Source organism: Trachypithecus francoisi, unplaced genomic scaffold, assembly GCF_009764315.1.
Source record: "Trachypithecus francoisi isolate TF-2019V2 unplaced genomic scaffold, Tfra_2.0 Contig01474, whole genome shotgun sequence".
Classification (NCBI taxonomy): Eukaryota; Metazoa; Chordata; class Mammalia; order Primates; family Cercopithecidae; genus Trachypithecus; species Trachypithecus francoisi.
Genome location: NW_022681435.1, coordinates 7,988,522 through 8,005,797, shown reverse-complemented (window position 1 = coordinate 8,005,797; position 17,276 = coordinate 7,988,522). Strand labels below are relative to the sequence as shown.

Below are 17,276 nucleotides of genomic sequence, written 5' to 3'. Positions count from 1 at the left end.
CCCTTCCTGCATTAGTATCAGCCTTTGGTCTATTCTGGAAGTCCTGTGTTTGTCTTTGTCCAGGAGGCCTTCCTTTATCCCTTCTGCAGTCTTTAATGTTGCTTGTTTAACGACTCACCATTTTTCTCTTGAAAATTCTGGGAAGTTTTTTTTTTTTTTAGACGTGTCAAGTTCAGCTGTTTTAACTAATTTAATACAACCATGTTTCTCTCCTCTCCCTCTGGGATCACCAGAAACTAATTGGGGGATTATATTGTTTTGCCACAGAAAAACTTCTACCCAAACCTGGGAAAAGCAGGTTAAGTTAAACAATGATTGGGAAAAGTTAGGGATTATTGAGAAAAGTATTAAATTGATGATAATGCTATTACTAGTAGAATATCATTTATTGTATGCAGTGTATTAGGAATTGTATTTATGTTATCTCGTGGATTCTCATGAAATGATGTGGAGAAAATATTAACAATTTCTATTTTACAGAGTAGAAACTGGTTCTGAAAGACTGATTGCACAATAATGTGGCATAGCTAGGTTTATTTTTTGCATTGTGTATGTGTTTAACATATCGATCATTTTTCAGAAAAAAAATACATAATGAACACTCACCATGCATAAAGCATTCCCAGACACTGTCGAGTACCCAGAGATGAATGGGACTTAAGACTTGGTGATGCTCCATCTCTGGAGATAGATAGCTTCTTCATCAGGAACTTAAGCATAAGGATGTATAACTGGTATGGAACATTCCAGTCCTGGAAGTGTATGACTCTTAATGGATGGCCACTGCTTTCAGGGAGGTTATGGCCTAATGTAGGTTTAAAGACATAATGATCATGATTATAGTATAAGGCAACATGTGGTTAAGGGTTATAAGAATACAGGAGGGAGGCTGCTTTACTTAAGTCTTCGGTGACAGAAAACATTATGTCAAGTCTGGCATTTGAACTGGGCCTTGAACAAAAGGTGTAATTTCTTTTTTTTTTTTAATTATACTTTTAAGTTCTAGGGTACGTGTGTACAACGTGCAGGTTTGTTACATATGTATACATGTGCCATGTTGATGTGCTGCACCCATTAACTTGTCATTTACATTAGGTGTATCTCCTAATGCTATCCCCTCCCTGCTCCCCCTGCCCCACGACAGACCGCGGTGTGTGATGTTCCCCACCCTGTGTCCAAGTGCTCTCATTGTTCAATTCCCATCTATGAGTGAGAACATGCAGTGTTTGGTTTTCTGTCCTTGCAATAGTTTGCTCAAAATTATGGTTTCCAGCTTCATCCATGTCCCTACAAAGGAAATGAACTCATCCTTTTTTATGGCTGCATAGTTTTCCATGGTGTATATGTGCCACATTTTCATCGGTCTGTCTAAAATAGTCTTCCCAAACCTGTAAGTCCCCTAATTAAAATTACACCAAAAGGTGTACAACCTTGTTTACTCTCATCTCCCTTTGGGATCACCAGAAACTATTGTTTTGCCACAGAAAAACTTCTACCCAAAAGGTATAATTTCACTTACGGCACTTACAGGTTTGGGAAGACTGTTTTAGACAGACAGATGGACATGAATAAAGTCATAGAGGTAGAAAGCCCAATGCATATGTGCATGATATGTGATAAATAATTTGGATTTCAGAATCCATAGATTTTGGATAAAATCTATAAAACCATAGATTTTAGATAAAGAAATTTCTAGAAAATAGCCTTTGGGAGGCTTAAGTTTTTTATTTTGATATAGTCCATTTTATTTTACATTTATTACCTGTGTTTGCTTGATATGTTTTTATTATTTTTGTTTTCCCTTCTTTTCATGGGTGTTGATGCTCGGTACATTTTAAAAGAGCTAGTGCAAGCTCGCATTTAACGTCTATCATGACATTCTTCTTGATATTTGTGTGATACCTCCAGCCTTATTCTTAACATTCCTTTACACAGCCATCATGGAATAAACAGCACAAAACAGCAAGAAAAAACAGAATACAAAAGCATAAAACAAACAATGAGCATCATTCAAACCGAGGGAAACAGAATGACACATGAGCACTTACAGGCGGAGGATGCATTTATAACCACCACCACCCCGTACTAGCCTTGAGAAAAGGGTGTTAATTTTATGTTTCAGCGCTTTAAATAATTTACGTATACATATTAAAATACTATTAATGCTATTCAGGGTAAAAATATGCTATAGAAATATTTTGTGATAATATTTTTTATAATGGGAGCTGCCCTGAATATACAGTGATCCTATGCCCCGATTTCCCGGAGACATTCCTGATTTATGCCTGTTGTCCTGCTATAATCATCACACCCCCGTCTCTACAACATTAAAAATCCAAAGTGGATAAGAAGATGATAAAGGCACAGCCAGTGAATAAGTTATGTTAAACCTTAGTTTACCTCTTTCTCAGTGTTTCATCATTGGGGATCTAACCCCCATAGGTTAAACGGGGCGCTTGCTCTGAGAAACTTCTCAAAGGCAGGTATAAGAAACCTCAGATCTCTGTTCATCAGGCCGATGGCACTGAACAAATCTACATAAATTTCCCACATATTCTGTTAGTCATTCCTGATGAAATATCTCTTTGCTCTGTCTTCTTTGTCTCATTATATTGTCTAAAAGATGCCCTCTTTAAGAGAAGAAGTTGATTGCAGGGTCAGGGGAGTAGGGTCAGGATGGAGAGACAAAAATGAAATCTGAGTTGGTGAAGTTAGGCTTTCTAAATGGAATTGCCCCGACTGATGCTGCAATGGGATGTTTTTGTTGTTGCTAAGTTAGAATTCTAAGGTCTTTCCTTTGTATCCTGTGTAGCAGTAATGGCATATAGTGTCTCTGTGAACCATGTGTTGCTGGTCTGATGGGCAGGAGGGGTTCATGCATCTTCATAAACATTTAGTTTATTGCGAGGAAAAGGCTTGGATAATGGTGGGGAAGTAGGGGGAAATGTATGTCAAGATTCAGAACTAAAGCACTGTACGATAGGGTTCACATGTCAAAACTTCATTATTGTACTTTTTTCTGCTTCCTGTTTGTGAGAATGTTGCGTTTAAGTTTTGAGTTTCCAGTTATTCTTATGTGAAGGTATATTTGAAAAGCTGTGGTGTTTCTTGTCATTTTGCTGATATTATGAACTGTCCGGCAGAGCTCCCTTCACAGGTGCCGGGCTTATTGGAATTGTGCTCCTGCACTGGTTCCCCTTCATGACGAATTTTATTCCTAAACTCCTTTGTGTTAATAGTATAATTAGCAATTTCAGCCATTCCGTGCTTTTTATTCACGGGAGTGGAATGTTGCCCTTTTGTCCTCACTATTGTATTGCTTTGTGAATCCTGAAGTGGTGGGAATCTGTCCCAGAATTTGAGAGAGGAGTGGGAGCTGACTGCCCCGTGAATGTAGTCTGGTGTGTATCTGTAATGTTTATAGTGTTGTGGTGACTGCCGTGGGTTTTTAGAATACTTCTGAGAGATTTGTCACCTATTATTAATAGTTTCAGGTTAATAAGTATAGCTTCTTAAACAATAAAAGATTGTATTATTAGGGCATTGGATAGTGTATCTGTTTATAGCCATAGTACTCTCTGTTTCAAATGCATGTTCAGAGCAGATTTTACCAAACTGAAACTGAGACTCAGGAAGGATGCACTGCAGTCAGTGTATTCAGCTGAAACAACTGGTGTGAGTTCAGTGTTTCTCTTGAGAACCTGTGGTATCAGGTATGCTTTTTAACAGCCATGTGAGAAATATCCTGCCCAGGCCATAAAACTGTTCAGCTGACAGAGCTAATTTAGTATTTTCTTCTTTTGATCTTTACACTTTATCTTCGTTTATAGCAGGTCATAAACTTTATAGAGTATTGCCTTTTATATGGCATACTGAAAGTGCATTTTTAAAACTAGAGAAAAAAATTCATTTGAGGTAATTTTCATAACTATAAAAAACATATATTCAGATTTATGTTCTAAATCCATTTGTAGTGAGGTGGGTAGAGTAGTCAAGATCATCAGTTTGATTGAGCTGCAGTTTGGTTTGATGGCACTATTCATTTGGACTTTAATTTTTTTCCCACATGCACGATTGTTATACCTTATTGAAATACAAATGACAACCAACGTGTTTATCATTTCTCTTTTGATATAATGAGAACTCAAAAAAAAGAGAGAACTCATGATTCTATTCAATAGTGTTTGTATATCCTAAATGTAATTAATAAGTGTCATAAAACATCTGTACTCTTACAATGAATACCAAACTTTATCAAAATCAATGGCTCTCAGACTTTTTCTGCCCCAGTACATCGAACAGGTATGACCTGCTTCTACTGCCCATCACCCTGATAGAGGAGAAATACGATCAACATTTTGTCACCATTGTGCAGGTTGAAAAGGCCTGCCTGGCAATTCTGTGTGCCTCCACACATACACTCTTCCCCTTGACCATCACACGTGTACATCTTGAGAATTGCTGATTTAAATGATGGCACAATAGTCATGGGAGGGGAGTGGGAACAGCTGAACTCATTTCAAGTTGAAATTTGATGTTCCTTTAACTCTGCTATGTTGAGATGACACCAAGACTTGATTGATGCAAGATATCACAAGTTGGATGCCTTATGGCTCAATTGCATGAAGATGATGAGCTTCACAACTGTTTCCTGCCAATTATGTTAGCTTACATGAGCTGAGAGTAATTTCAGGCCACTGTAAGGAGATGAGTGATCTGTGGAATGCCTTTGATAGACAGGCTTTAGATTAAATTTGAGGATGGGTCACCTACTGGTTTTACAGGCCATTTTTGTTAGACATCAAGTCAGATTTAATATTTTAACCTAAAATTGATGGCAAAATTCAACAACAAAATCTGCTAGCATGTAATATTTTCTTTCTTTGTTTTTATTCTTAACAGCTTAATTGAGATAATTCATACCATAAAATTTATCTATTTTAGTTTAATGATTTAATAAATGTTTTAAGTCATTTTGATGATTTTTAGCAAATGAATGGAGTTGTGCAACCATCACCACAATCTATTTTTTGAACACTTCCATCACACAGAAAATACCCGCTACCTGTTCACAATCTGTTCCCATTACCATCCCAAGCCCAGGCAACCACAAATCTGCTTTCTGTCTCTACAGATTTGCCTATTGTGGACATTTCATATAAACAGAAAAATACAAAATGTAATTTTTTTTCACCTAACTTCTTCCAGTTAGTGTAACTTTTTATTTTATTTTTATCTTTTTGCCATTCATCTATATTGTAGCATGTAAAAGTACTTTATTCATTGCTGAATAATGCTCCATTGTTTGAATATACCACATTCTGTTTATCCTTTCTATAATGCTTATAAAAGATTAATCTTTTATGGTCCTTGTTGCTTTTAATCTATCTAGCTCCCCACCTCCTTGCCTGGTTTCCCCCATCGAACTAGGGTCAGATTGAGCTTTTCTGGATTTGACTTCCAGGCTCTATGCTGAAGAGTTTGTACTCATCTCATCTCTGACTACAAACTTCAGTCCCTGAAGAAGCTGGGATGATTATATCCAGTGTTTTTGTTTTTGTTTTTGTTTTTTTGAGACAGGGTCTTGCTCTTTCACCCAGGCTGCAGTACAGTGAGGTGATCACCACTGCAGCTTCCACCTTGTAGCCTGAAGTGATCTTCCCAACTCAGTCTCCTGAGTAGTGAGGACCACAGGTGTCTGCCACCACACCTGGGTAATTTTTTTAATTTTTATTTTTTAGAGACAGGGTCTCACTCTGTTGCCCAGGCTGGTCTCAAATTCCTAAGCTCAAGAGATCCTTCTGCCTTGGCCTCTCAAAGTGCTGGGATTACAAGCATGATGAGCCACTACACCTGACCTGGATTGAGGATTTTAATCTCAGGAACTGGTACCAATTTTGGAGTGTCCTCTGAGGCCTCAGAAACAGAACAGAGTTGAAGATTTCTGTGGTAATTATGAAGTCAGCCTTAGAGTTCTGTGGCTAAACCTAGCATAATTTGTAAACATCACATAAATAGCAATATATTACAAATATATTAAAGAAAATACTGAAAGCATTAAGAAAAAATAAGTCATTCATGATTCAGTGTCTCAGTTTGTAGTATTCAGGGAGAACCACTATTCAACATATTGATGTATGTCCTTTTAGCTTTAATTTGTGTGCAGACATATACAGTTTTTTTAAAAGATGGTTTTCTGCAATAACCGTTTCCCCATGTGAGTAAATACTTTTGAAAATATGAAAGTTAGTCTTATGAGCAGTGCAAGGTCAGAGATAACGAGGTTCATTCGTGTTTGTGTCTTTGCACAGTGTCAGACTTTTGTCGATGCTATTTCAATAGCAAAAGCCACGAACTGCATGGAGTTTTCTAGGAGGCAGTGCTCCTTAGAACTTCCCGGTCACTTGGTAGTCACAGCTACACAGCCACAAGCTACTCCACAAGTCAGTCAATATGGTAAACTATATGTAATATTATACCTAATTAATATCTAAATGTTGCAGGTTAAACATTCCACAACAAAGTAACATTTAACATCAAGAGGAGAGAAGTAGGAAAAAGGGTTAAGGAAATAGTCCAGGGAAAGTGAGGAAGGCAAAAAGAACCTCCCAGTCTGTGCCAGGGCCCATCTGTTTTACAAGAAAGAGTCTTTGATGTGTGCACAGACTTCAGTGGCAGATGCTGGGTGCTTATCAGGAGTCACAGCAAGACAGTGTCAGTAAAGTCAGCCATTTTGAGCTGTGAAGTCCTGCTCTTTTTATGGCTGCAGAGTCCTCCAGTGAGGACTGATAGTGCAAGAGTGTGCCTGTTTATGTCCTTATCTCGTTGGATGCAGTCTTTATATATTAATTTATTAATCAAAATATCTTGTCCCTGTTGGCAAAGTGTCCTATGAAATGTAAGATGGAGTCTTTTTTCTGAGATGGAGTTACTTGTGTCCAAGGGTGCTCTGTATAGTTAGTGTAGCTAGAATGGTGTGAGGGAAAACATGGTGGGGAGAGAATTCAGAGAGTAGATATTTGCTATCACTTATGACCTTTGAAAGTCATTGTAAAGAACTGGGAGCTTATTCCAAGTGTAAGTTGAAGCATTAGTTTATTGAGCAGGAAGTTATTTTATTTGCTTCACATTTTTGACATAACACTGGCCACAGTGTAAAGAACCTATTGGAGGGATCGAGAGAGGGAGCAGGAAGATTGAGGAAGAGGCTTTCATGGTATTGTAAGCTAGAGATGATGGCAGTTTAGGCTAGGGTAGCAATTCAAAATGGCAACAAGTGGTTGGACTTAGAAAATATTTTCAGAGAGGCTGATAGGATTTGTTGGTAGATTAATATACTAGGAGAAAAAAAGAATCAAGAGCGACTCCTAATTTTGTTTTTTAATCTTGAGTAACTGAGGGACTAGGAAAGCCATTGCAGAGATCTGGAGAAAGCTCTAAGAGGAGTGAGTTTGGTGAAGGAAGGTGTGGGAGATTAAGATCTGGGTTTTGCATATATAAAATTTAAATTAGGATGGTGCTGGAGGGAGCTATGGAATCTTAGGAGAGTTAGAATGAGAGAAATTACACATTAGTATGGTCAAGGATATGCTCACCTAGAGAAGGAAAAATGGGTAATATCTAAGAGGAAAGGGATAGTTGGAAAAATATAGTCCTTTAGGACAGTGGTCCCCAGTCATTTTGACACTAGTGACCAGTTTCGTGGAAGACAGTTTTTCCACAGATAGGGCGAGGGGTGCAGGGGCCGGCGGGGGTGATTTCAGAATGAAACTGTTCTACCTCAGATCATCCGGCATTCATTATATTTTCATAACGGGCACACAACCTAGATCCCTTGCATGCGCAGTTCACAATAGAGTTCGTGCTCCTGTGAGAATCTGATGCCGCCACTCATTTGACAAGAGGTGGAGCTCAGGCAGTAATGCCAGCGATGCAGAGCAGCTGCAAATACAGATGAAGCTTCACTCACTTCCCTGCCGCTCACCTCCTGCTGTGCAGCCCAGTTCCTAACAGGCCATGAACTGGTACCGGTCCAAGGCCTGGGGATTGGAGACCCCAGCTTTAGTGGGAGAGTTGGGATGGGATCCAAAGTAGAAGTGGAGGGATTTGTTTTAGACAAGAAAGGTACAGGAGGCAATATGGGCACAGATATGAGTGGGTTAGAAAGTTCGGGGTGAGAAGAGGCACTTCTCTTGTGATCACTTTATCAGTGTTTTCTCAATTAAAAAAAAGCAGAGTCGTCTGCTGAGATGGGAGGAAGGTGACAGAACTTTGAGGAGAGAAGGACACAAATTGGTTTGACTCAGATAAGAATAATTCACAAGTGTGCAATCAGGATTGAGACACCGATGAGAACCAAATCTCATTTGTGCTTATAAGTTTACAGTGAGTCCAGCCAGGACAGCTGGGAGTTACTGGTGATGATTCCTTGATCTTGGGTGACAGGATGATCTGTTCTCTTCCGTTGTCCTGTTGATTCTAATGCCCGTGTTACATTTAACTTTATATTGTAATATTTTGTAGGGCTAGTTTTACTTTACTTTTGTAGAAACTTTTTGTTTCTTTTGGCATTTTGATTATGCTGTTTAGCTTTTGGTATTGATTATGCTTATTATATTTTGGGGGAGTCCGATTTTATTCGGTTGGTGCAAAAGTAATTGCGGTTTTTGCCTTTTTTTTTTTTTTTTTTTTTAAATGGCAAAAACTGCAATTACTTTTGCACCAACCTAAATAAGTTCAGATTAAATTTGCCAGGGTAACATAAAACAAAAGAAGATTTTATCGTTTCTTCTAATTACAAATTATCTTTAATAATTCGTTTAACAAATATTGATTAAATGCCTACAAGACCTTGCATGATACGTTAGAGGTGCAATGGGAAGAGAGATAAAAAATTATAGTCCCTGCTTCCACAGAAGCTTCCACAGAGCTTACAGGCCAGGGTAGAGGCTAGCAACCTATGCCCTTTAGCCAAATGCAGCCCACCTCTTGTTTTTGTACAGCCTGTGAACTAAAAAAGTTTGTAATTAAACATTTCATTTTAACATTATTATAGATTCACATGAGGTTGTAAGAAAGAATACAGAGAGATCTCCTATACCCTCTACCTGACTTCCCCCTAGAGGTAACTTTATGCAGAACGATAGTATAATATATAGTATAACCAGGATGTTGACATTGAAACTGTCAAAAGACAGAACATTTCTACCAGCACAAAGATCCTTCATGTTGCCCTTTATAGCCCAGGCACTTTGCTCCCGCCCAGAAACCCTCCTTAACTAACCCTGGCAACATTTAATGTTTTCCATTTCTGTAGTTGTTACTTCATAAATGTGATATAAAGTAAATCATATAGTATGTAACTTTTTGGAGTTAGCTTTTTTTTTCACTCTCAGAGTAATTCCCTGGTGATTCGTTGTTGCATATTTCAGTCGTTCATTACTTTTTATTGCTGAGTAAACCCATGGTATGGATGTGCCACAGTTTGTTTAATCATTCACCTGTTGAAGGACATCAAGGTTATTTCAAGGTTTTGGCTATTATGAACAAAGATCCTATAAACATTCTTGTGAACATTTTTTTTCCCTCTGGCGTGCATGCTCAGAATCATGGTAGTTGCATGCTGAGTTTTAAAAGAAACTGCCACCAGAGTGGTTGTACCAGAGACTGTCAATCCAGTTTCTCTGCATCCCTGCCAGCATTTGGTGTTGTCACTATTTTTTATTTTAGCTGTTCAAGTGGGTGTGTAGTGATATCTCATTTTGGCTTCAACTTGTATAATGGTTAATGATATTGAACATTTTTTCATCTGTTTATTTACTATCTGTATATCCTCTTTGATGAAAGAGACATGTCTGTTCATGTCTTTTGATCATTTTCTAATTGAATTGTTTGTGGAGTCTTTTTTTACTGTTGAGTTTTGAGAATATCCTATTCTAGGAAATAGTCCTTTGTGGCTGAATGCAGTGGCTCATGCCTGTAATCCTAACGCTTTGAGAGGCCAAAGTGGCAGAATGTTTAAGCCGAAGAGTTCAAGACCAGCCTGGGTAACATGGCAAGACCCCATCTCTACAGAAAATACAAAAATTAGCCTGCTGTGGTGGTGCATGCCTGTGGTCTCTGCTACTCAGGAGGCTGAGGTGGGAGGATCACCTGAGCCCAGGGAGGTCAAAGCTGCAGTGAGCTGTGATCATACCACTGCACTCCAGCCTGGGTGACAGAGCAAGACCCTACCTAAAAAAAGAAAAAAGTATTTTGTTGAATGTATGGCTTGCAAGTATTTTATCCCAGTCCGTGGCTTGTCTTTTTACCCTCTTAACAGGGCCTTTCACAGAGCATAAGGGTTTTTTGTTTGTTTGTTTGTTTGCTTTGAAGCCCTGTTTATCAGATTTACTTTTTTAGATTGTGCTTTTTGTATTAAGACTAAGAGCTCTTTGGCTAGCTCCAGATCCCAAAGATTTTTTTCCCAAAATGTTGATATTTTTACATTTTACTTTTAAGTCCATGATCCATTTTAGTTACTTTTTGTAGATAGTGTGAGACTCACCCTGATAGGCTGTGGTGACATCAGGTATATGGTTTACACTCTTTTTGGGGGTGGGGTGCAGATTTGCACGGGTCTGCTTCCCTGTCTGTACTTGCTTTAGCCGTGTCCCATCAACTGTGATGTGTTGCTTTTTTATTTTCATTACATTCAATCTGTTTTTTTATTTCTCTTGAAACTTCATCTTTGACCCATGGATTATTATACAGTTGTGTTGTTTCGTTTCTGAGTGTTTGGTAATATATCTGTTATCTATTGTTGATTTCTAGTTGGATTCCATTGTGGTCAGAGAAGGCACTCTGTGTGATTTCAGTTCTTTTAAACTTGCTGAGGTTTGTTTTATGGCCCAGAATATGGTCTATCTTGGTGTGTATGGGCACTTGAAAAGAGCATGTATTGTGCTCTTGTTGGGTGGAGCGTTTTATCACTGTGAGTTAAATCCTGTTGTTTGATAGTGTTGAGTTCTTCTGTATCCTTGCTGATTTTCAGTGTTGTTTTTCTATCAGTTTTTGAGAAAGGGTATCTTTGCTCTGAAGTCTATTTCCTCGGAAGTCTATTTTATCTGATATTAATATAGCCACTCCTGCTTTTTTAAAATAAATGTTTGCCTGATGTTTCCTCCATACTTGAAGTATCTTTTAGACAGCACGTGGTTTGGTCATTGGTCATGTTTTTTATTCTCTTCTACCAATCTCTGTTTTTTAGTTGGTGTATGTAGACTATTCACATTTAATGTAGTTATTGATATGTTAGGGCTTAAGTCTGTCATTTTATTTTTTTATTTTCTGTTTATTCTCAGTGTTTTATGTTTCCTGCCATCCAGTATATTACTTGAACATTTTATGGAATTTTTTTTTACTTTTCTGTGGTGTATCTCTTTGTATGGCTTTTTTTTTTTTTTTTTTTTGGAGACGGAGTCTTGCTCTGTCACCCAGGCTGGAGTGCACTGGTGCAATCTCAGTTCACTGCAGTCTCCGCCTCCCGGGTTCATGCCATTCTCCTGCCTCTGCCTCCCGAGTAGCTGGGACTACAGGCACCTGCCACCACGCCTGGCTAATTTTGTTTTTGTATTTTTAGTAGAGACAGAGTTTCACCATGTTAGCCAGGATGGTCCTGATCTCCTGACCTCGTGATCTGCCCGCCTCAGCCTCCCAAAGTGCTGGGATTACAGGTGTGAGCCACCGCGCCCAGCCTGCATGGCTTTTTAAATGGTTGCTCTAGGTATTATATATACATAGCTAATCCCAGTCTACTGGTGATGCCATTTTACCAGTTTAAGTAATGTATAGAAACCTTACCTCCTTCTACATCCTGTTGCCTTCCCCTGCTTACAATATAATTATCTTAAATATTTCCTCTACACACATTTGAAACCACATCAGACAGTATTAGAATTTTTGCATCAGCTATCAAATATAATTTTAAAAACTTAAGAGGACAAGGAAAACTTACTATCTTTACCCAGATTTTTACTTGCTGAGTTCTTCTTACTTCGTGATTTTAGCAGATTCCTTCTTTTATTGTTTTATTTCTGTTTAGAAAACTTCCTTCAGGCATTCTTTTAGATTAGGTCTGCAGGCAATAAATTCATTTAGGTTTTTTTTTTTTCATCGGTGAATTCTGATTTCCCCTTTATTTCCATGGGATAGTTTTATTGGATTCTGGGTTGACAGTTATTTTTCTTTCAACACTTGAAAAATGTTGCACCATTTTCTGGTGATTTCCATATTTTCTGATGAGAAATCTGCTATTCAAATTGTTTTTCCCCTACAGGCAAGGTGTCATTTCTCACTGCTTTCAATTCTTTTATTTGTTTTTGGTTTTTAGTAATTTGATGTGTCTTTGTGTGGATTGCTTTGAGTTTACCTTATTTGAGGTTTGCTTAGCTTCTGTAAGATTTATGTCTTTTGTCACGTTTGGAAGCTTTTCAGCCACTATTCCTGTGAGTACTCTTTTAGCCTCTTTTTCTTTTCCTTCTAGAACTCCAGTGACACAAATGTTAGATCTTTTGTCACAGTCCACAGGTCCCTGAGACTGTGTTCATTTTTTTTTTTAAGTCTATTTTTGTTTTTTAGGCTGGGCAAATTCTGTTGTTTTATCCTCAGGTTCACGGATCCTTTCCTGTGTCCCCTCAGTTCTGCTGTTGAGTACTTCCACAGAAGTTTTTATTTTGGTTATTTTATTTTTAGTTCTAGACTTTTTTATTTGCTTCTTGTTTACATCTTCTGTTTCTTTGTTGAGAATTTCTGTTTCTTAGCTCAGATTTTGGTTTTTTTTGTTTGTTTGTTTGTTTCTAGTATGTACATAATTGCTCATTAAAGTATTTTTATAATGACCATTTAAAAATTTTTGCCAGATAATTCTAATAGCTCTATTATTTAGGTTTTGATATCTATTGATTGTCTTTTTTCATTCTGCTTGAGATATTCCTGGTTCTTGATGTGGTGAATGATTTTCTCTTGAAATCTAGACATTTTGGATATTCGTTTATGAGATTCTCAGTCTTACTTAAACCTTCTGTTTTAACTGACTTCTGACACTACTATGGCAGGGGAAGAGGAGACACTACCTCATTTCTGCCTGATGAGGTTAGAAATCCAGGTCCCCATGCAGCCTCCATTGGCACCCTAGAGGGAGCTCCTTACTGCTCCCTGCCAGGGACCAGCATTACAGCTCCCTGCGAGGCCTCCACTACTGCCTTCATGGCTGGGAAGGATAGAGGTCTTCTTTGCCTCCCATGCAACCTCCACCAATAACATGGTCAGGAAAAGAATGGCCTTTCTACCTCTGAGTGGAGATGGAATTCGTGGCTCTGCACTAGGCCTCCTCTGACATGACCCCATTGAAGAGGGGGAGGGACCTCATTACTGCTTCATGGAGGTGGAAGTCTAGGCTTCCCACGTGATGTCCACTGACATCCGCCAGGTATGGACAAAAGTACCAGTTTCCCTCCTCAGCCTTCCTTGACACCATGACAGTGGAGGGGAGGGCACAGGTGGGGAGTTAGAGTGCCCCATTGTAGCCTGGTGAGGATGGAAGTCTGGGCTCCCCACTCAGCCTGTGCTGGAATAGGTAGGGGTGGAGCCACGTTTCTTCTGTGGTGTTTGGCTGAAGTAGATCAGTTACTATCTAAACATTTTCTGTCTTTCAGGACTGCTCCTTTCCTTGTCTATCCCTTAGCTAGAGAGAATAGGCTCTTGTGGTGGTGGTATTATTGTTTTTTGGGGATTTTTGGGGGGTCTATGCCCACTGGCATTTCTAGGTTGCTGGTGTCTTCCTGCAAAAAAAATTCAGGGAATTCTTTGGGACCCAAGATCACTGACCAGTCTGCCCTCTTTCCACCGCCTGGAGTCATCCGATGTTTGTTTATAGTGTCCAACATTTTAGTTGTATAGTCATCCCTCTGTATCCTCGGCTTCCACATCATGGCTTCAGCCAGCTATGGACTGAAAATATTTTTTAAATTGCATCTGTACTGAACATGTACAGACTTTCTATTCTTGCCATTATTCTCTAAACAATACAATGTAACAATTATATACGTGGCATTTACATTGTGTTAGGTTTTGTAGGTAATCTAGAGATTATCTAAAGAAGCAGTCCCCAACCTTTTTGGCACCAGGGAATGGTTTCATGGAAGACAGTTTTTCCACACACCGCTGTGTATGCGGGGATGAGGGATGATTTCGGGATGAAACTGTTCCACCTCAGATTATCAGGCACTCATTAGATTCTCATAAGGAGTGCACAGCCTAGATCCCTTGCAAGCACAGTTCACAATAGGGTTCGTGCTCCTCTGAGAATCTAATGCCGCTGCTGATCTGACAGGAGGCAGAGCTCAGGCAGTAATGCTCACTTGTCCACCACTCACCTCCTGCTTTGCAGCCAGTTCCTAACAAGCCACAGACTGGTACCAGTCCACTGCCTGAGGGTTGGGGACCCCTGGTCTAAAGTATACAGGAGGATGTGCATAGCTTATTTACAAATACAACACCATTTTATATCAGGGATTTGAGCATTCGAAGATTTGTGTATTCATGGAAGGTCCTGGAACCAGTCCACGGACAGCTGTACTTGAAGGTCCTGGAACCAGAAACCAACGGACAGCTGTACTTAGCAGGAGAAATAGGGGAAGGAACACCTACTCCAGCTCCTGAAAGAGGAGATTTTCATCTGTCCATTTAAAACCATTCAGAGGAAGCTCATGCTTTTCCTCACCTATGTTCTCTCTGCCTATAACATCTTTTTCTCCCTTTGCAGCATCAGCCACTATGTGATTGTCATGTCCATGACCATCTTTTTGGTGTTCCTCAATGGCCTGGCCCAGCTGCTCACAACAAAGAAACTCAGACTATGTGGCAAACCCAAAAGTCACTTCATGTGAAGTTGCTGAAGCACCATTCAGCATCTGGATCCTGATTCTCCTTTTAAACTAAAATCTCATCAAGGACTCAATAAGAAGATGGATATGGATATATAGTATATTCTACTCCTGTAGGAAAAATGGTATTTGGAATTCCGAATTGACAGGTTATCTGGAACAAAGGAGCTTCTTTTCTTTTTTTCCTAGATTTTGCAGGCATGAAATAGTGATTATATCTGTGGAAAAGCATAGGAAGGAATTCTCCATTTACGTTTTTCTCCTTTGGCTGGCAGTTCTTCCCAGTGATGTTGAGAACACCTGCAGTAATCTGGTCCCCAACCGCACAGCTTCCTGCATACCCAGAAGTGAGCACATGCCTGTGGGGGCAGTGCTGATGGCATCCAGAATCATTGCCGTGGCTGAGCTGGAAGGAAATCACCAGGTGCCACCGTCAATATTTATCAGCTTTCAGCACTGGTTTTGTTGGACAATCAGGGTGTATTATTTCAAAAGCTTCAATAGAAAAAGTGTTTGCAGGTATTTGTCATATTTCTTTAGTATGCAATAATACTATCTTATCCTTTTTAGTGCTATTTCTCGGGTTTTCACAGTCAACCGCTAGATGCATGTCTATCCTTCACTTTTTGGTTTTGTTTTTTCATTTCTGGATTTTCATGGAATTTCTGACAACACAAAAGTAGAAAGTGCTTGGTATTTCTGTCTTATACATAGGAAAACATTTAAAATAAATAGTTTTTAATTGTAGGCTCAACATTTGTTACCCCATAGCTTTTTCATGTATTATTTATTTCCCTTTGAATTTATTTTTACTGTCATCTATTATTTTAACAGGAGTTTAAAATTCAATGGTTTAACTTTCTGACAATATCATAAGAATTCATATTAGAGATGTTATTCTTTCTAGTTGTGAGATTCTAGCCCAAAGGCCTAAAATCATCAGATTAGATTTCCATTTGTAAACAAATTCTAATGAGCAAAATATCTTGAGAGCATTTTTTATATGGATTGTCCATAAAATGACCTTTACATATCCCTGTTTTGCCTGTGGTATGCCAGTAGCTTTTGGCTGATGCAAAGCTTTCCTGGTATGTGCACTATTTTTAAGAAGTAATTGCTTTTGAATTAAGTTATAGCATTACTAATTCAGGTTAATGACTAGGAAGCCCTCTGTAATTTACTAGATTTTTCAAATTGGTGGGGAGTGAATAAATACAATTTAAAAGAGTCAGAAATCAGTTTGGCGAAGTGTACTTTCTTAATTTCGATTTATGATGAAATATAGTTATAATTTATTTGTAATACTACTTTATGGTATACCAGTGAAAGAATTACAGTATAAAAAAGAGGTATTAATGTTTTATGAAATCTCATGCATCAGTTCATAGCATAAAATCTAGCTGGACAACTAAGAAGCTATGGTAGCAAACAGTGATGTTGATGGAATGAGAACCATGAACTTTCATATTACCTCAAAGGATTTTTTTTATCAGTTTTTTTCCACACATCAGAGAAAACTGACTATATAAACACTTGTCATTGACCTCTTTCTATGTGTAGTTTTGCCTTTTATCTTTTCCCAAATTTTTATACAGAGAAATTAATAAATATTTTATTACAACATTGTAAAAGGTGCTCAGTATTTTTTATCTTTCTTTAATTTGCTCTTCGAGGCATGTCGTTTTCTTAATTTTGTCCTTTCAGGTCAATGTGAGTCTGTAGAATAGGTTAACTTCCTTCTAACAGTATCATAGAGTTTGTGTTGTGCGCCTGCAGCCACAGGCTCACCCTGCTGCACCGTAACTGGCCCCTTCAGACTCACATGGGAACAGGCCTTTCTTATCTCTCTGCAGAGATATCTGCAGTTTCTCAGATATCTTTAAATGTTTTGAAATATATATTTTTATATAGAAAAACAGAGAAAAAAGAAACAAGAGTTAGGGAAAAAGTATTTCTATTTAAGGTATTTATTTTTTCATTCTACCTATGCCATAGATTTCTGAATCAAGACTTAGGACATTTGCTGATTAACAATGTTTAAATTAGGAATTGTTATAAGAATTAAAATGGGCAGAACAAGTTGTGAAAATATTGAACCAAAAAAGGCCGTGCTATAATCTTAGAGGGCCCATGAATAAATCTCAGAGGGAATCCTAAGGCTTTAGGAAATCACTGCAGCTTGTCTGTCATTTCCCAATATGTTAATTATTATACTTAGTGTACAGTATTTAGAATACAAAATGCTTTTTTGTTTTTTAGGGAAATAATGTTATAAATGGTTGTATATTTTCATAGTAATGTCATTAAAATTATTTGTTAATGATAGAGCTGAATTAGAAAACCTCATCAGTT

At 38.3% G+C, this 17,276-nt stretch overlaps 1 protein-coding gene across 8 annotated transcripts in view; it reads left to right on the top strand.

The window, feature by feature from the left end:
- Nucleotides 1-16,555, top strand: part of PIGN (phosphatidylinositol glycan anchor biosynthesis class N) — a 139,704-nt gene extending 123,149 nt beyond the window's left edge. For all 8 annotated transcript variants that reach the window (XM_033239035.1, XM_033239057.1, XM_033239050.1 and 5 more), the window contains one exon: nt 14,804-16,555. In XM_033239035.1, the coding sequence (XP_033094926.1) occupies nt 14,804-14,927 (124 nt within the window). In that variant the 3' untranslated portion in view covers nt 14,928-16,555. The remainder of the gene's footprint in view (nt 1-14,803) is intronic.
- The last annotated feature ends 721 nt before the right edge of the window (nt 16,556-17,276 follow it).